Source organism: Alligator mississippiensis, chromosome 4, assembly GCF_030867095.1.
Source record: "Alligator mississippiensis isolate rAllMis1 chromosome 4, rAllMis1, whole genome shotgun sequence".
Lineage (NCBI taxonomy): Eukaryota > Metazoa > Chordata > Crocodylia > Alligatoridae > Alligator > Alligator mississippiensis.
In genome coordinates, this window is record NC_081827.1 from 234,355,092 (window position 1) to 234,375,766 (window position 20,675).

General features: G+C 42.6%; 1 protein-coding gene across 5 annotated transcripts in view; it reads left to right on the forward strand.

Moving 5' to 3' along the window:
* The window catches only part of LRP1B (LDL receptor related protein 1B), a 1,609,743-nt gene that overhangs the window by 985,509 nt on the left and 603,559 nt on the right, over positions 1-20,675 (forward strand). For all 5 annotated transcript variants that reach the window (XM_019480601.2, XM_059727405.1, XM_059727406.1 and 2 more), the window contains one exon: positions 11,172-11,372. In XM_019480601.2, the coding sequence (XP_019336146.2) occupies positions 11,172-11,372 (201 nt within the window). The remainder of the gene's footprint in view (positions 1-11,171; positions 11,373-20,675) is intronic.

Consider the following 20,675-nt stretch of genomic DNA (forward strand, 5'->3'; position numbering starts at 1 on the left):
GATCTGGAACACCTGGACTCTCCAACTCCCAACCTGTTTTTCTAGCACTAAAGTCCACAGAACTTCTTAGCACTAAAAACAAATGCCTGCCATAGCCTTGTTGTCAGTACAGCTGTAGACAATAGCCCAGATCCTTCAGAGAATTTAGATGCCTAGTTCCTACTGAAGACAATGAGAATTAGGAGCCTGATTCCCCTTGAGTTCAATTAGTCTTCTCCCCAGAGTGAACTGTGCTGAATCTTTAGGGTGCCCTATGTCTGAGAGTTGGTGAGTTATAGGATAGAAAGTATTGCAACTAAGGGAAAAAAATAAAATAAACTATTTAGAATAGCATTGTGTACATACTGCAAAACTTAAACAGAATTAGCTGCGCTGAACAGGATGTGTAAAGCAGCTTAATTCAACTGTTCTGATATCAACTGTAGACAGGGTGTCATAGGACTCTGCAGCTTTGTTGGCTGTAGTACTTAATATTCCCCAATATACTATCACTAAATTTATTTGCTATTCTAAATGCTGACTAGTAGATTAGAAGTATTAAACACTCAAAGTGATTTTTTTCCCACTTTCTATTGTTGTAGGATTTAAACAGACCTCATTTTTAACCATTTGAATTCTTCATTTCTAGGAGTCGATGCTATGAGCAAAGTATTTTCACTGCTATGTTTTTATGGAGTTATTTTGTTAATTTATTCTAATTGTTTACATATATGAAGGCCATATATACACACACAGTTTAATTCATGCTATGATAAGGAGATGAAACGCACAAAAAAATGAAAGGATATTTAACTGTTTTTTGTCATACTTTATCTGGGAGTGGTGGCTTTGGCCAAATTTCAATCCTTATAAGTAGGTACTTAAAATGAAATTCCTTATTAAGTTTAATCCTACTGATGTGACCATGCAAAATCCAGCAAAAAAAAAAAAAATGAGAAAAGAAATACAATTTTGGCCACTCAAGTGGATTAGTATTAGTGCTGTGGGAGTCTCCAAAGACTGGAGCATTTCCCTCAAAGAATGTAGAGCTTGTTGAGAAGTTTTAATGTGACAGCCATGAGCAAATTAAGAAGAGTATTTTAAAGAGAGGTAGTTAGCCATGTTAATATGAAGTCAGTCAGAAGGCAGGGTAGCTATGAACCTTTATAGGCATAAAATATGTATTTAGAGAGACAGCATAAGGTTTTGTGAACCAAAGTTTATTTTGTCAGATGCCATGAAAGGACATGCAGAAAATAGAGGATCAAGTGGAGTGAGTGATTAGACTACAGTGGTTAGGAAAGCAGGGTATTTACCGTATTTACTTGAATACAAAACAAGTTTTCCTCCTCAATCAGTATGGGTGGGGGAGAAGCCCCTTGTTTTAAATTTGCATATAAAGCAGAGGGGGTCAGGGCAGGCAGCTGCTGTGGCTCTGACTGGCCCTGAGCCGGGCTTATGGCTAGAGTCAGACCCACAACATCAGTTTGCCCCCTCCTCCCCACTTTCATCCTCCATTTCCTACTCCCTGCCCTCCCCCCCCCCCCGGCTCCTTACTGTCAGGCACAGTTCAACTCCAGCTCAGGCTGGATTCCTTCCCAGGCACAGAGTACATCGAAACTCCATCCTCTATCTGGCCAGTTGGCACTGCTGCTTGGTCCAGCAAAGGCTGAGCTTCCATGAGCTGTGTTTCAGGAAAAGAATGGAGCCTGAGCAGCATCTTGCAGTAAGGCAGGGGGGAGGCAGAGACTGTGGGGAGTGGCAGGGAAAGAGGCAAAGATTGGGGGAAGAAGGGGCAGAAGCTGTGAGGAGTGGGATGTGGAGGGGTTCAGGAGGCAGGCAAGCTTGGGGAGGAGCAGAGGAAAAGGGGGTCACCTGACCCTCCCCCCCCCCAATACAACTATCCTTGCTATGGCAATGGAGGGGAACAAATTTGAGACAACCTTCTGATACACTTAGATTGTATACCTGAAAAATTGTAACAAATGTATACATTTTCCATATATATCATATGATGATTTGGGTGTTGTCTTAAATTCAGGGTCATATTTGATTCAAGTAATTGTGGTAATGCATAAATTTAGAGCTAGCTACGAAATATAAAAATAATAATAAACATACTATATTTTGTTATTGCACAGTCTTGATGGATTCTTAACAGGAGAGAGCCCTGATAAGCTTTCAATGGTTTATTTTCAGAATCATCACATGAAATTTATGGCTTTCAAAATTGCATAGACTGAAAATTCATGAAACAGCTGAATATTTTATGTATGAAGTTGCATCAAAGTAAACAGTTAAATGTAACATTTAATCCTACTTCAAAGTCCATGTCCATGCACTAGCTTGCACTTGCCATCTGAGGCACTAAACTTAAATTGCCTAAAACAGGATAAAGACATCAGATTGAAAATTACAGAAGTGAAACTAAACCATATGGAGAAGCATATTTTTTAAGTAGACAAATAAACATTTATGAAGTAAATGCAATGGTGATTTATTAAAGTATTTTTGTAAATTTATCAAATATTTATTACATGATATTTTGTCAGAAGTACTTACTGTCATGGATAGCCTAATTAAAAAGAATAAATTTAGAGTCATTGCTGTATCCATCTTTATGGAGTCTGTTTCAAAGTTGCTTATTTTTCTTAACTTGTGAGTAGAATAAGACCAGGGATATAAGAAATATTCATTCTAATCAACATTAACAATCTGATATTTCACTATGGATAATGTTCTATTCACATCCAATCCCATTCAATGTTTTTATTTTATTTTGCTCAGCTGCTAGACTGCTTGGACTAAAAATTCAGTATAATTTTTGGAAGTGTTCTCTCTGCTTTTGCAGGAATATGTACAAGTTTATGACCATTTGGAGCTGCAGATGGAAATGATGTCTACAAGTTTATAGATTTCTGGAAAATATTTTCATTATTTCTTCCTACAAAATTATAATGTTTTCCCATGCAAATTTTTTTTTTCCCAAATATGAAACAAAAATGGTGTCACAGAAAAGTTGAGACTTATCTACCACAGCCAATCATTGGCTCATCAAAACCAGTTTTGGTGGTGTGTAAACTTTAATGGTTCAGACGGAGGTCAGTCTCCATCCAGGCTACATTATGAAGAATAAGTAAGAATTCACTTTTATACTACAAAGGGATGTACTGATTTTAATACTGCTTTCATTTAGTTCAAGGGATCTTTGCAGGAGTGAATTAAGACTTCTTGGAGCCATGGGCCCAAAGAGCATGAAGCCCTGCCACTCACAATAGAAAATTGGCAATATTAACTATGTAGTCAAATATGATAAAAGGCAAAAATAAGTCTGCACAACACACATTCTATTTCTAATTACTTGATTCGTCATGTATGCTAAGACAGACATTTTTGTTATAGTCATGGGGACCCTGAGCTTGGAAGCTCAGTACCGTTGTACCCCCATTACCCATTCAGTAGTATCTGCTAGTAGTCCTTCCTCCTCTTATACCAGCAGTACTGGCAGTAGTGTGAGCTGTTCTATATCTTTTTGACACCCAACAGTGGCAACTGCATATGGGAGCAGAGTTACCTTAGCTAGTTGCAACTTCTCCTTTTCCTCTGGCTATGGCATTCCATGCAGTTTGGTGCTTGCATTGCACTGCCTCTGCACAGCCTCACAGTCATCCACTGCAGAGGTTTTTGGGGAGTGGAAACTGGTGAAGCACCGAGGCTATTTCAGGGAGTGCTCCCTATGGGATTGGGATGGCATTGCACCCCACGCTTTATGGCAATGATGACAAAAGTCCTCCAGCAGCTAACAGTAGTAGTATACCTGGTGGAGGGCAACCTTCCCAGGTACCGACTTGGGGGGATGCTGCTGGCAGCTATGCATTTGTGTTTGTGATCATTGTCATCAATCCACTTTGTCCCAGGCACTTGGCTGCATCCCTGCACTGCTTGTGTCATGTTATTGTGTATTGTGTAATAAAAAAATGTGTTACTGTGTACTAAGAAATGCATCATTACCACATACAAGGAAGCTGAATTGAAGATACGTAGTTTTGTTTCCAGAGTTTCCCAATGTGCATTTTTGTGTGTAATTATTATTTGCATAAGTAGCCAAAGGCTCCAGGTCTAGACAACAATCTTTCTGAAGATTTCACCCTGCAGTCATAGTATTTTGGAACCTCTTCTGTGATAATTTGCAACAATATTTCTCTCCCCCGAGCACTGAAATTGCCTCTCTTGTCTTAATAGCCAAGAGATGCATTTGAGGCATCTAAACAAACACATGCTTATGGCTAAAACCTATAAAGCAATAGAGTTTTCCCCTCTCTTGAAACAAAGTAATAAAATGAATCCAAGACTCAAGTGTATTTTGCAGTACCAAACAAGTGCAATCACTGAATGTAGGGCCTGTTCCTACTCCTAAAATAGGTAAGGAAGAAAGGCTCTCTCATTTTCAATCCATAATTTGAAAAGAAAGACAGTAGTACAATAATACATACTAGAAATGGATGCAATAAAGATTAAATTCAGTTCTCATGCAAAAATCCAGTTTTCTCAAAATTCAGTAGAAAATTAATTTAAAAATGTCCTAAGCTCAGTGTTCTGATGAACACTGGCCGGTGCAGAAATGTTTAAATCTCTAGGTAGCGTTACTAATTTTCAAAAGTTTTCAAAAACTCTGGAGAAGACATTTTGATAAAGCTTTTCCACATACCTTTACCTCTTTGCACTGGCTACTTTGCAAACCATGTATCTGTTCTCTTGTTTACAACTGTTTCATATGAACATGCCTTTTATTTTATAATGGAGCTCTTCTACTAAAAGGGTTTCTGAAATATTAACAGGTATATCTCATTAAAGGACAACAATATTAAACTCACTTTGAAATGACATTAGGAGAAGGCATGGTACTTCATTAAGAGCATCTTTTTGAATCTTGACAAAGATTAATTCATTATCAAAGAAGTATAGCTTTTATTTAATAACATATGTCAAGGCTATCATCATGCAGTAGGAATCCTCAGTTACAATACATCTTCTTTTCATTAAGGTGAAGGCAGCTGTATATAAAAAACAGATTAAAGTAGAGGTTGGAAGCTGTAGTGGAGGCAACATCAATTTACTTTGGGATATGGCCAAGGTGCTTGACACCAGCATTTTCCATTAGTTTCTTTCTTGCTGCTGTCTTCATTCTGATATTTAAAATCCAGTGTTTCTTTCAAGGTAACAATGAAGATGGAAGTTCTCTAGGAGCATTTTTGATTGAAAGTACGTATTTAAGTTTATGCATACAATTTTGTTTCCTTGTTTTCTGTCTTCCTTACTGGTATAACTAAATGGAGAGAAACAAAGTTATTCATTTTTTTTCCTGTTGAGAAGGTGGCTCCTCCCTGTATTGTTAATGGAATTACTCTCTTTGGATTTAGTCTTGGATTCATTTCTGAGGTACTCAATACCTTTTGCTCATCGTAAAAATAACACATGGTAGGGATGCTCAATGTGCTGCAGAATCAGACTTCTTGTACCAGACTTACTGCAAAATGAAATAATAGCTTATAAAGTAACTTTTGCCGTAACAGTCTAGGTACAATTCATGATGGTTATGTATAAATATGAAATTGCTTAAACATGTAGGTATGTTAATAGTGTGGTTTAATTTATATAAAGTTGAGTATCTGTGATTGCTGTAAAACTAATTTTATAAGATTAGAGATGGAACTTTGACCAGTTAAGAAGTGGTGAAGGCTCCCTAACTCTAACTGACTTTTATGTCTGTGGTCAGATTTCTATTTTCTGAACATTTCACCATTTTGTATGATTATGTTCTGGTGACTGTAATAATTCATAGATTCATAGATGTTAGGGTTTGGAAGGGACCTCAATACATAATTGAGTCCGACCCCCTGCATAGGCAGGAAAGAGTGCTGGGTCTAGATGACCCCAGCTAGATGCCTATCTAACCTCCTCTTGAACACTCCCAGGGTAGGGGAGAGCACCACCTCACTTGGGAGCCCATTCCAGACTTTGGCCACTCGAACTGTGAAGTTCTTCCTAATGTCCAACCCAAATCTGCTCTCTGCTAGCTTGTGGCCATTATTTCTTGTAACCCCCGGGGGCGCCTTGGTGAATAAAACCTCACCAATTCCCTTCTGTGCCCCCGTGATGAACTTATAGGCAGCCACAAGGTCGCCTCTCAACCTTCTCTTGCGGAGGCTGATAAGGTCCAGGTTCTCTAGTCTCTCCTTGTAGGGCTTGGTCTGCAAGCCCTTAACCATATGAGTGGCCCTTCTCTGGACCCTCTCCAGGTTTTCCGCATCCCTCTTGAAGTGTGCCGCCCAGAATTGCATGCAGTACTCCAACTGCGGTCTGACCAGCACCCGATAGAGGGGAAGTATCACCTCCTTGGATCTATCCGTCATGCATCTGCTGATGCACGATAAAGTGCCATTGGCTTTTCTGATGACTTCGTCACACTGCCGACTCATGTTCATCTACTAGGACTCCAAGATCCCTTTCCACTTCCATGCCACCCAGCAGGTCATTCCCTAGGCTGTAGGTGTGCTGGACATTTTTCCTCCCTAGGTGCAGCACTTTGCATTTCTCCTTGTTGAACTGCATTCTGTTGTTTTCTGCCCACTTGTCCAACCTGTCCAGGTCTGCCTGCAGCTGTTCCCTGGCCTCCGGCGTGTCCACTTCTCCCCATAGCTTTGTGTCATCTGCAAACTTGGACAGAGTACATTTCACTCCCTCGTCCAAGTCGCTGATGAAGACATTAAAGAGTATCAGTCCAAGGACCGAGCCCTGCAGGACCCCACTGCCCACATCCTTCCAGGTCGAAACCGACCCATCCACCATGACTCTCTGGGTGCGACCCTCTAGCCAATTTGCCACCCACCGGACTGTGTAGTCATCCAAGTCACAGCCTCTTAACTTGTTCCCCAGTATGTGGTGGGATACCGTATCGAAGGCCTTCCTGAAGTCTAAGTATATGACATCCACCCCTCCTCCTGTATCCAGGCATTTCGTAACCTGGTCATAAAAAGAGACTAGATTAGTCAGGCACGATCTGCCTGCTACGAACCTGTGGTTTCCCCTCAGCATAATTTGTCCTGCTGGGCTCTCGCAAATGTAAGCCTTGATAATTTTTTCAAAGATTTTGCCAAGGATGGAGGTGAGACTGACTGGCCTGTAGTTGCCCGGGTCCTCATTCCTCCCCTTCTTGAAAATGGGGACCACATTGGCCCTTTTCCAGTCCTCCGGGACTTGGCCCATGCGCCACGAGCGTTCAAATATTCCCACCAGTGGCTCTGCAATGATGTCGGCCAGTGCCTTCAGCACCCTCGGATGGAGCTCATCCGGGCCTGCTGACTTAAAGGCATCCAGTTCTTCCAAGTGACTCTGCACCATCTCAGGGTCTACGCATGGTAGTCTGGTGCCTTGCTGCTGCCTCTCTACAACCCCAATGAGAGACTTGTCGTGCCCCTCACTTAGGAACACTGAAGCAAAGAACTCATTGAGGAGTTCAGCCTTGGACCCTCTGTCCGTCATCAATTGTTTCTGCCCATTTAGCAGGGGTCCTATTCCTCCCTGGGCCTTCCTTTTACTCCCTATATATCTAAAAAATAATTTCTTGTTGTCCTTTACTTGGGATGCCATCCTTAGCTCCATGGTAGCTTTGGCCCGTCTAACTGCCCCCCTACAAGCGTGAGCAGAGGAGGTATATTCGTCTTTGGTGATCTCTCCCTGTTTCCACTTTTTATGTGCTCCCCTTTTGGCCCTTAGGCTGCCCTGGATTTCTCTGGTCAGCCATGGAAGCCTCCTGGCCCCTTTCCCTCTTTTTCCTTGCATCGGGATTGTCTCGCTTTGTGCCCGAAGGATCATTTCCTTAAGGCACAGCCACCCTTCTTGGGCTCCCATCGCTTCAAAACTCCTGCTCTGCAGTGTGTCCTTGACTAATCGCCTGAGTTCATTGAAATCAGCTTTCCTAAAGTCTAGCACTTTCACCCTACTAGTTACCTTACCCACTTGATGTTTTATGAAGAATTCTATTATTAGGTGATCACTGTCCCGCAGATGGCTACCGATCTGTAGATTCCCTGCCATGTCATCCCCCGTTGCCAATACCAGATCCAGTATGGCATTCCCCCTAGCGGGACCGTGTACCTCCTGTGTCAGGTGGAGGTCCTGTACAGAGGTTAGAAACCTGCGTGAACGGTGGGACTTTGCTGTCTGCGTCTCCCAGCAGATTTCTGGGTAGTTTAGGTCCCCCATGACTACCGCCTCTAGCTTTTATGGTCTCCGAGAGCTGCCTCAGGAGCCCCAAATCTATTTCTTCCCCTTGGTGTGGGTGTCTGTAGCAGACCCCTACCATCAAATCCCTTTCTCCTTGCCCCCCATGTAGCCTAACCCACAATCCTTCTACTTCCTCATCCTTGGATTCTGTCTTGATGAGGGTTGATGTATATTGCTCATTGACATAGAGCGCAACCCCTCCCCCTTTTTTCCCCACCCTGTCCTTTCTGTACAATCTATAACCCTCAATATGTACCGCCCAGTCGTGGGATGAATCCCACCAGGTTTCTGTTAGCCCTACTAAGTCATAGGTGTTTTGTACAAGCAGGAGCGCTAGTTCATCCTGCTTGTTCCCCATGCTCCTAGCATTAGTATATAAGCACTTGAGCCCTGCGACTGGTGTCTTTGCTGCCCCCCAGCTCTGAATCCCAAGGGGCCCCTTATTTCTTACCTTCTTATTGCTTACCTGTGCTGTAGTGCTAGCTGCCCCATGGCTTGCAGGTTCACAATGTTCTCCTTCTTCAGGCTGGGCTGTCCTTGTGGGTGCCACATGGTTTGGTGGTCCACAGCTTCCCCCGCCCTCATCTTCCCCTTCCCCCCCCCCCCGATGTTAGGTATGCTACAATTTAGTCATTTTAATCCCTTCTTTTCTTAATGGAAATATGTTAAACAACGTCTCACATTTGTTTGTGAAGCATTCCATTAGACATCTTATCTAAAATTTTAAATTTCCACTTTTCATAATTCAAATGTTTTTGTTTTTCAACCATGTTTATTCTTTGCGATATTCTGTTTTAAAGGAAGATTTAGAGTTGGTCAGTAATGATTTTCTATTGTAATAGAAATCCAAAATATAACATTTTGTTTTTCTTCTCACATTTTCTTTGAAAATATTTAGCTTACATCAAATAGTCATAAGCCCAAAAAATGAATTTGGGGCGGGGGGGGGTTATGAATTTATAAAATAATGTCAACTTTGTATATAAAAATTGATACAATCTTTCAGCAAACTGGATGAAAATGCTAAATAAACTTATTTGCTTGTTGAAAAGTAGTTAGCCAATATATACAAATTATCCATTGTGAATTTCAAATAAATAACAGTATTTATGAGTCAATAGCAGACTTATCCAAAGTCTAATGATGGCCATACATAAACTAAAAGGCAATTCTTATAGTGAACACTATATTATCAATATAGCAAACAAGAGGTGAAAAGAAAGAATACACCTTTATCATTTTATAAAAGTGGCACCGAGCCAAAATGAATATGGGGTGCTACAGAAAGTCTGTACCGAACCACAAAATTAATCCAAGTAACTTTGCTACCACCCAGTGCCTTAACCACAAGATGAACGGTTTAATATTTCATTATTTATGAATTGTAGCATTCACCAAAACCAGGAAGATGAAAATTCACATGGACTCACAATTTTAAGATTAGTTAAAACTAATATAGGCCAAGTGAAACTTTGCATCCACTTTTATTTAATCAGAAGTGATTTGCCTGTTCCTGTTGTGCATTTTACAGGGCACATGCACTAGCTGGGGAAGGGAAAATGATGTCTAAGCTTTTGTTCAGTCCAGGTTCCTTTACTCGGCCAACATTATCATCATTCAAGAATTTAAAACAAACACTTTGATCCCAGCCATCCACTACTTTTGTAGCTTTCAGGAACCTGGGTGGAGGACACATCCAGATAACCTTTCCTAGGTATCACCTAAGTTTCCTATCTGGACTTCCATCAGGGTCTTAACTCAACCCCTACCTCCCCTTGAGCCAGTGTTCTTTTATATAGCTTGTACAAACTGCATATATAAAGCCTTTAGTTTTATATACCTTCTAGTAGGTCCTCAATTCTTAGCTAGTAGATAGATGACTACCACTCCCAGCAGATTTAAAAGTCTGTGTCCCCATACAGGCATGCTGCATTTATTGGCCAATGATATCAGCTAGGAGTTATCCTGGAAAGTTGAAAAAACTCTAAAAGTACCATAGAGCTTAACTCTAGTCTGGTCTGGTCTGGAAAGGACCAGTATATATCTTTCAAAAAGGAGACTGAAATAGCCTGCTGCATTTGGCAGGGGTGGGATGTGGGGGGTGGGGAGTAATATCACAGTTCAAGTCTGTGGTGCTGTGGTCACGGTTTGTGTAGATGTAATTGTGTAGAGTCTGCTTTTGAGATGGATTTGTATGAATCCCCAGTGTGAATGGCTCCCCTTTTGCACCTGTATATTTCTGAAAGGTCATAACCCTTGTCTGAATCAGATGACAGCACAGCTGCTGTCAGATTTCAAACTTAGATGTTCAGCATAAAATGGGGTAAACTTTCTGTTTTAGGAGTTATTTTTAGTGAAGAAAATAAACCAAAATTAGTTAACAGTAAAACCTTGTGAAAAGCTTCATCTGCTCTATATATTTTAGTATAGAAAGTAAATTTTGCTCTGACATGATTTAGAAACCTATGTTTATATAATTATTGGACTGGTTGTGTTCATGAAAAGTACCTGATCAAACCTGTGTTATAGACTGGGATGTTGGTCTCACTAGGGAGAGAAGAGATGAGAAGGAACGAGAAAAGAAGGCAAGAGAAAAAGAAACCATCACAACAATTTTGGGCAACCTATAAAACCGTAATTCAATATATTTAACTTACACTGTTAGGGTGTATAGCTGCCTGCCTGCAATTTTATTCAACGTAGAACCTATTAGGTTTGACATTGGTCAGGAAATTAAGGCTGTCAACTTTGAAGTTGATGATACTTTAGACTATAAGGCTGAATTGGTATATATCCTTTCTATTCATCTAAAAGGAAAGTAATGTTAATACTAAAAATATTGCTATAGTTTCTTCTGTGTTTGCTTTCAGTCTGATTTCTTGTGTTTATTGTCTCTTTTCTCCAAGGGAGATGCATTAGCAAAGCGTGGCTATGTGATGGAGATATTGATTGTGAGGATCAGTCTGATGAGGATAATTGCGAGGGCTATATGTGTGGACCACCAAAATACCCTTGTGCTAATGATACCTCCATCTGCCTACAGCCTGAGAAGCTCTGCAATGGGAGAAGAGATTGTCCTGATGGATCTGACGAGGGCGATCTTTGTGGTATTTCACTTTTAGAAACATATAGCTCTAAAATAAGAAAAAAAAATGTTTCCTTGTTAGCACTTGATAGAGTCTGTCCACACTTTTCCTTTGCAAAGGCTCTCTTTTAGTAGAAGACTATTTAAATTTTCACAAAATAGTTTGTACATATTTTGATAATGTCCAGAGTGCACATGAAAAGCTACCAAATCTCTTCAAAAAGAAGCCTGTTAAATGGTATAATTTCTTGTAGTACAGAAAGCTTTTAATTAAGATACAAAATATAAGGTCAGAGCAGAAAGAGAACAAGGGGGAAATGTTCTTGCACACGAGAGCACCTGTATTAAGACCATATCTATGTTCCAAACTTACTGTGCTAAGCAGCAGCTCCCACAAGTGCATTGTGCTGCCCCCATTACTAACTCTCAAACTGGAAGGAATGTAGTCACATTTATGTAGATGTGGAGGCAGGCTTATTTGTACTATCACCTAATCAATGTAGGGGGAGCCTAATTAATCTACCCACTGTACCACCAATTTACATACAAGAGGCAGTCTGAACAGTCTACCATATAGTTGAGTGTTCTGTAGATACATGCTTGTAATAGTCAAACTACACAAACTAATTAAGGTTGACTCAAGTCAACACTGATGGGAGCTTCTTAAACACATTAGCATATTACAAGAAATGGGTTTTTTGTTTTTGTACTGAACCTTTGCCTCAGTGTGTTGGGACACACACGGCTTATCATTCAGATGCAACGCAAATTAGGTGGTGGTGTTATATCAAGATAATTAGACTAAAATTCAACCTGTACCTTGATCTGCCACAATCTGTCTTCATAAAACTTCCAGGTACATTGCACTTGCCCCCCACACCCTTTCATCCTTTGGAATTTGAGGACATGGTGGATTTAGGGCTAGTAGTATGCATGAGGGCCAGAGGTGTATAAGTAACCTTCTAGATGTCCTCAAAATAAGCCTGAGCCCAGTGTGTACATCTGTAAATTTAAAGGACTAAAATATGTCAACGTGACATGGAACTTGTATTACTCATAATGCCTGACCAAACTGTTTCAAGTAATTACATTCAACATTTAGATGCTGTGTTTTACCTCAGAAATGACCATTTATATCTGAGATAAAGTGATTCCTAGTACAGCCTGCATCTTTCTGCATCAGTGTTCCCAACTCTAAACTTAAACAGCAGCTCAAAAAACGTTCTTAATCTCCATCCTTCCTTTCTCAGTCACTGTGGTGACCATTGTCATCTTGTCTGTCACTTAGGTCTCTTACCTGGACATCTGTGACTCAGACTCCTTAAGATCCTCTCCAGGCTATATATAAATCTCATCTATTCTTTCTGCATAGTTGAGATATGGCCTTTCTCATCCATCATCACAGCTAAAACATCCATCCAACTTCTTGTCATCTCTCTTGTTTATTTTGATACCTGTTTCTCTAGCCTTGATGAATACAATCTTGCCCACTCTCACCAATTGAGAATACTGCTGTAAAGATAATGTTAAAAGTCATACTTCCTTGACTATATTACTTATCTTATTGCTTAACTTTGCTGGCTTTCCTTTTTTTAGCTTTCAAACATGTCTATTCATCTTCACTTTCATGCCATTCATGGCATATCCCCAACCTAGCTATCATCTCTCATTTACTCTGTTACATTGGTTACATTTTCATACGAGATCTTTCCTCTTTCTTTCATGATATTCCTCACACTTGGGAGGAATTCCCTGTAAACATCCCCACTGCTACTTAATTATCTTTCTTCTACCAAGCTCAAACTCTCTGGCAAAATGAAAAAAGAAAAGCAAAACCCAGTGATTTGGCAGCTGGTGCACTCGTACAACTGCCTGTCAATACTGGACCATAATGCACCATTGTTTCTTTGTACTACTTCACCTCTCTTTTCATACGTTGCCTGCTATCATGTAGGTAGACTGCAACAACTTGATGGTAGGGCAGTCTTTTTGTTTGATATTTGCCTAGTACATTGAGTTCTTGGTCTATGATTAAAGAACGAAAAACAATCTTTAGAAGAAAATGGCTGCAAGATGAGGAATATTTAAAGAAGTTTTTCATTTTCATTATAGTTTCAGAGGTTCAACTCCTTGAGTTTGAGAGATGTAATCTAGTAAAGTTTCCATGCCATGTGAAACAAGGAATGTCACCCCAAACTGTAAGAATCTGCAAGCAGTAACTTTATGAAGGAGAATGATCAATAAAAAATATTTTTATCAATTACATGTAATGTGCTATGTAATACACATTACAGCAAAGTGTTAAAAAGCATTTCAATCCTCAAACATAGCAGAGATAAAAACACTTGCATATGTTAAAGATTTGCGGCACTGTACCTCCGGAGCAAGGCAAGATGGAAGGCATCAAAAAGTCTGAGGCAGATTTGATTCAATCTTTGCAGGTTTCTCTAAATTGTGTAGATTGAACTGATAGGAAACTGAACTGACATCCAGTTTTCAGTTTAGAAAAATAGGCAGGAGCCTGCACTGACCCAGGCCACAGGGCACTGGAGCTGGCACATACCTCCCAGCCTGCAGACCTAGCTAACCACCTGCTGCCCTGCTCCTCTCCCCACCCCCACCCTCCACCCCAGTAGGGTAGCCCTGATCTGTGTGTCAAGCCAGGGTCTGCCCCTCTCCCCTGTTGGCCCAGATTGAGTCCAGTGCCCCCCACCCTGCCCAGCACCTAGATCCCTGCTCACTCCCTCAACAGCAGCCAAGGCTAACCTGCCTCTCCTCTATTGAGGAGTTGTCAGAGGAGGTGCAAAACATCCTGGGATGCTGGGGGACTGTGAGTTAACTTGAGTTAGGAGGGGATCTGGGACAGAAGTCTGATAGATGGGTTTAACCTAAATCATTTAAGTGTGATATTATATTCATCCAGGTTTATCCTAAACTAGTTTTGTCTTTTTTTAAACCAGTTTATGTGCGCTGAGCTTCTGTTCTGTTACAGGTTTAAACTAGTTTCCCATCACTTGTACCAGTTTGTGTAACTTCTTTCCTTAAGCTATGATGTATCTGTAGGTGAAGGTGTTCTCATTTTTCCTGAGAAATCAGGGCAATTGACTAGTTACCTTAGGTATCTGTACATGAATGCATGGAGCCTGGCAAACAAGCAGGAAGAATTGGAAGTCCTTGCACAGTCATGGAACTATGACGTGATTAGAATAACAGAGACTTGATAGGATACCTTACATGACTGGAGAACTGTCTTGGATGAGTACAAACTGTTCAGGAAGGAGAGGCAGGGAAAAGGGGAGGAGGAGTCGCACTTTATGTAAAAGGTCCATAAGATTGTTCAGAGCTCCACTATGAAAATGGAGATAGGCCTGTTGAAAGTCTCTGGGTTAGGGTCAGAGGAGAGAGCAATAAGAGTAATGCCATTGTGGGGGTCTGCTATAGAGTACTGGACCAGGAAGGAATAGTGCAGGAGGCTTTCTTCAAGCAGCTAGTGGAAGGCTGCTGATTACAGGCCCTGGTTCTCTTGGGGGACTTCAGTCACCCTGATTTCTGCTGGGAGGGCAATACAGCAGTATGCAGGCAATCCAGAAAGTTTTTGAACAGTGTTGTGGACAACTTCCTGGTGCAATTGCTAGAGTAGTCAGCTAGGTGCCATGCTTTTCTTGACCTGCTGCTCACAAACAGGGAAGAATTGGTGGGGAATGTAGAACTGCAGCGGTTCCCAACCTCTGACAGATTGTGTACCACTCATTTAAAATGATACAGCCTGAAGTACCACCAGCAATTTTTTCATACACATAGGTAACAGACTATGTATTAAAATTACGTCAAAACCTTTAGTAATCATAAAATATTGTTTTATCAGTCACGGTAGCCATATAAAACAATTCTAAATTGCAAAAATGAGTGTAAACTTACCCATCCAGAGATACTTTTGGGGTTGTCTTTAGTGGGAGGGGTGATCTTGCTTGACAGAACATAGTATTCAGATGTTTGGTGGGGGGCTGTGGGTGTGTGTGTAAGGTTTGGAGCCCGGGGAGTGGGATCCCTACATGCCCTGGCAGGATGCGGGGTACTGTGGGGTAGGAGTGAGGGGCAGCGGCAGGGCTGGGGAGTTGTGGCTTGGGAGTGACAGACAGACACACAGACAGATACACACGCACGCACACACGCATGCACACACACAGCACCCAGCAGGTAGCTCTGGTGGGGGGGGGGGCAGGGAGAGAGGGGAGGGGTTGAGAGGCAAATTGAGGCCCCCACAGTGAGGGAGGAATGGGATAGGGGCAGGGGCCGTGATGAATGGGACCCTGAGGCCAGGTTGGGTCATGGGCTGGAGCCACAGGAGGCTCATCCAGGGGCCCTGGGGGGACATGGCTCCCTGCCATTGTGTACACCATGGGGGAGGCATGGGGGGCATGTCCCCCCTGGATTGTGAGTGGGGCACAGGTGGGCTGCCCACTGCACTGGGCTCTGTGCCCTGCTGCCTCTGGAACCATGTGCCTTCTGTGTGTTTGCTGTGCCAAGTCCCCTGCCCACCTGGCAGCCGAAGGCTTGTAGCATCGTGTGTGGCTCCAGAGGCAGCGGCAGGGGGTGCAAAGCCAAGTATACAGTGAGCAGCCTACTTCCGCCCCATGCACAAATCGGGGGGGGGGGGGACACGTGCCCCCATGGCTTCCCTGGGGTGCACACAGCAGTATGAGTCCCGTCCCCCCCCATGCACCTGGAGAGGCCCAGGCCTCCCCAAAAGGGGCTGTGTCTTTCTGTGCTAGCTCTGCCATGGGGACAGGGTGGATTGGTCCAAGGGGAGAGAAACCCTGAGGAGCAAAAGGCTGCCTGCTGGGCTCTGCGCCCAGTTGCCATTGCCTCTGGAGCCACACATGACACCATGTGCCTTCCACCACTGGGTGGGCAAGGGACGTAATGCAGTCAGCATATGGAAGGCACATGGTGTTGCACATGGCTCCAGAGACAGCAGGGTGGAGAGCCCAATGTGCAGTAGGCAGCCCACCTCCACCCCATGCACAAATCTGAAGGCACATGTCCCTCCATGCCTCCCCAGGGAGCGTGCAGTGGCAGGAGTCCACCTGCACCCATGGACAAGCTGCCTGGGCTCTGGCCATCCCATCACCCAACCCAGAGCCCCATTCACCCTAGCCCCTGTCCCTGCCCATGCTCCAATCCTTTCTTCACCATGTGGGCCTCAATCTTCCCACACCCTTCCCTCTCCCACACCACTTTCCCCCAGCCCACTTACCTGCTGGGAGCTGCTACACACATAGCACCATTCCTGACTGTGTGCAGAAGGCTGCAGCTGGGTGTCTGTGTGTGTGCATGCCCTTCTCCCTGGCCTTCTACATACCGCTCAAAGGTCACCTGTGTACCACTGCTGGTACATATACCATGGTTTGGGAACCTCTGTAGTAGTAGATGGCAACTTGAGCATCAGCAACTACAAGAGGATTGAGTTCTGGATCCTGAGGAAAGCAAGGGTGGAGAGTAGCAGAGTAAAGATCCTGTGATCTCAAAAAGCAGACTTTGACTCTCCCAGGGAACTCATGGGCAGGATCCCCTGAGAAGCTATCCTGAGGGGGAGAGGAGTCCAGGACATCTGCCTGTACCTTAAGGAAGCTTCACTGAGAGTGCAGGGACAAACCATCCTGATGTGCAGGAAGACTAGCAAGTTATGGCATGCATGACACCATGTGCCTTTCACTGCTGGGTGGGCAGAGGACGCAATGTAGTCAGTACGTGGAAGGCACATGGTGTTGCACGTGGCTCCAGAGGCAGCAGGGAGCTCTTCAGTAAACTAAATCACAAAAAGGAAGCTTATAAGAAGTGGAAAGTTGGACAAACAACTAGGGAGAAGGATAAAAGTATTGCTTGGGCATCCAGGAATTAAATAGGAACATCAAAGCAGCTAGCAAGGGACGTGAAAGGTAACAAGAAGGGTTTTTACAAGTATGTCAGTAACAAGAGGAAAATCAGGGAAAGTGCAGGTCCCTTATTGAATGTAGGAGTCAACTGAGTGACAGAGGATGCAGAAAAAGCTGAAGTAGTCAATGCTGTTTTCACCTCAGTCTTCACAGGCAAGGTCAGCTCCCAGACTACCCTACCTGTTTGGGGAGGAGGTGAACAACCAACAGTGGTAAAAGAACGGGTTAAGGACTATTTAGAAAAGCTGGACATATACAAATCCAATGAGCTGGATGGGATGCACCCAACGGTTGTGAGGGAGTAGTTGGCTGATGTGATTCCAGAGCTGCTAGCCATCAACTTTGAAAACTCATGGTGATCAGGAGAGGTCCTGGATAATTGAAAAATAGCAAATATTGTGCCCATATTTAAGAAAAGGAAAAAAAAGAGGATCCATGAATACAAACTGGTCAGCCTCACCTCAGTCCCTGGAAAAGATTGGAAGGTAGAGGTAAAATTCAGAGTGATCTAGGCAAATTGGAGGATAGGGCCAAAAGAAATCTCATGAGGTTCATCAAGGATAAGTGCAAAGCCCTGCACTTAGGATGGAGTAATCTTATGCATTGGTACAGGCTGGAGGATGACTGGCTGGGCAGCAGCTCTGCAGAAAAAGAGTTGGGGGTTACAGTGGACAATTAGCTGAACATGAACCAACAGTGTGCCCTTGTTGCCAAGAAGACTAACAGCATACTGGGCTGCATTGGTAGGTATGTTGCCAGTAGGTCAAAGGAAGTGATTCTTCCCCTCTATTAGCACTGGTGAGGCCACATCTGGAGTACTGTGTTCAGTTTTGGGCCCCCACTACAGAAAGGCTGTGGAAAAATTGGAGAGTCTAGAAAAAGGCAACAAAAATGGTGAGGGGGCTGGGCATGACTTCTGAGGAGAAGCTGAAGAAACTGGGTTTATTTAGTCTAGAGAAGAGAAGACTAAGAAAGGATTCAGTAGCAGCCTTCAACTACATGAAGTGGGGCTTGAAAGAGGATGGAGCTAAGCTGTTCTCAGTGGTGGCAGATGACAGAACAAGGAGCAATGGTCTCTACCTGCAGCAAGGGAGGCTTAGATTGGATGTTAGGAAGAATTTTCTCACTAGAAGGGTAGTGAAACACTGTAACAGGTTACCCACAGAGGTTGTGGACTCACCATCTTTGGAGGTTTTTAAGACCCAGCTAGACTAAGCCCTGGCTGGGATGATCTAGTTGGGGATGGTCCTGCTTTGAGCAGGGGGTTGGACTTGTTGACTTCCTGAGGTCCCTTCCAAACTTCATTTTCTATGATTCCATGTACTCTATGCTCCTTCTCTTCATACATCCATTACATCACTGTCTGCAAGTGGCCAATTTGCTTTCATTTACATTAGACTTTGTTTCTGTACTGGGGTAATTATCCTCTAGCCAATTAATGCTGGAAGTTTAGGTCTCACTTAGTATTGTATAGAGGCTACAATTTTTTTATGTTTTTAGTAATAATTTATCAGAAGCAGGAAATCCTATTAATCACTATGTAGCAATAGAGTATTTCTACATTTTACCTTAAAAATTTAATGTCCAATGTAGAATATCGGAGAGCTGCTTTTCATATTAGTATTACTTGAAGGAACTTGCTCCCCCTTTTTCTCCACTGAAAAAGGAAAAAAAACTTTGCCATCTAGGAAACTAAAAGGACCGTAAGAAGAAAGGGAGAAACTATTTAAAAAATTCATGAAGTCAACTGTTTTTCTTCTACAGAACTGCTGAGCTGAGCACATTTTATCCAAGACAAATTCTGCTTTAGAGATACATGTGAATTAAAAAACATATCTAAGAGGCACAAATAGGTTAGAAGAGAAAAAAAAGAGGATTTAACTTCCTGTATATAAATACATGAATAGCCAAATCCTACACTGTCAAAATTCACATGTACACCAATGGGACATTTAGATATGGGAAATATATGTCTTTCTTTTAATGTTCTGCTTTATTTGTTCTCATCCTTCTCTAAAAATAGACATAGCTTTTCATTCCCCTTTTACACTGATTTCTTCAACGCCAAGGTGGTCACTCCTGGTATGCATACCTCTAAGTGAGAAGAGAATTGGAGTCTCCTGAGGGGAAGCACACCTTTTTCCACCCCATCTCACAGACTAACCACTTAAAAAGTGTAGGAATTATGAGAAAATTCAAGATACAAAAGAATCAACAAACAAAGATAAAAAGGCCCCAAAGTCTCAAGTCCCTAAAAGCACAAAACATTCAGGCATAGGTTCAAGTGTGTGGAGGCACCAAATAACACACCCCAGTGCAAACAGGTGCCAGTAGACTCTAGCTAGGAACAGGCTTGAACCTTAAATGATACAAATGTGATGAAGAGTTGGGCAGGACCTGCATCTGGGGATGGCTGTGCTACCCTGATGGCCACACTCATTCAGCCCCACGCACTGAGGTCTCTTTGGCTCCCATCTGCCCCTTGCCTGCCACAACTTGTTGTAAAGTAAATAAAAATTTAGGAGGCATCCCTCAGAGTACCACAAGGAGCCTTGGGTGCTTTACTTTGTCCTGCTCATCGTAAAGTTGCCTTGGGTCTGGCCCAATCTCTGTTGAGCAAGGCACTGCTCTTTTCTGATTGACCTGTCAGCCCGGTCTCCCTCCCTCCCTACTCCAGGCCCTGCCTCAGTGCTCTAAATCCCAAGCCTTGCTTTGCATCACTGCACCTGCTGTTCCTGTTTCCACCACCAGACCGGGTACTAAGCACATTAACAAAAACCATGCATTGCCAACAGCCATGGCCATGCCTCACAGGACATAAACACATAACTAAAACAATTAACCCATCGGGGTACACTCACCACAGAGAAGATCCTTCCCCATATCTACTTGATGGCACTCAGCCCCCTGGGGTATCTTATCTTTCTGAATTTTTGGGCACAGCTCCTTCCTACCACAGAGCAGAATCTCCCCTGCTTCTTGGGGTCTCTTCCTACAGAAGGATTTCTTTCTATAGCTTTCCTTTTCCTAGCTGTATCAGGGCCAGAGTACTTCCCTTGCCCTGGACTTAGTATATATAGTAGTAGTTTATTAACAGCTTTCAACAAAACAATAAAATGGACACTAAACAATTATATATAATAGTACATTTATATAATTCATTTTTGCTAATGAGATTACCTGTTGTACCAGTTCACACCAAATTAAAACATAGCATAGTATATGATGACATCAAAAAAGGTTAAATGAAGTTGGGAAAAATAAGACAAAGCAGGAGAATTTTATCTAATTTTGGCCCTTCTTCTTTGGGCAAAAAACACAAACATAGCTAAGATATATAGAACAGGCTCTGAATTGTTAGAGAGAATCCAGGTTGTTGTTTTTTTTCT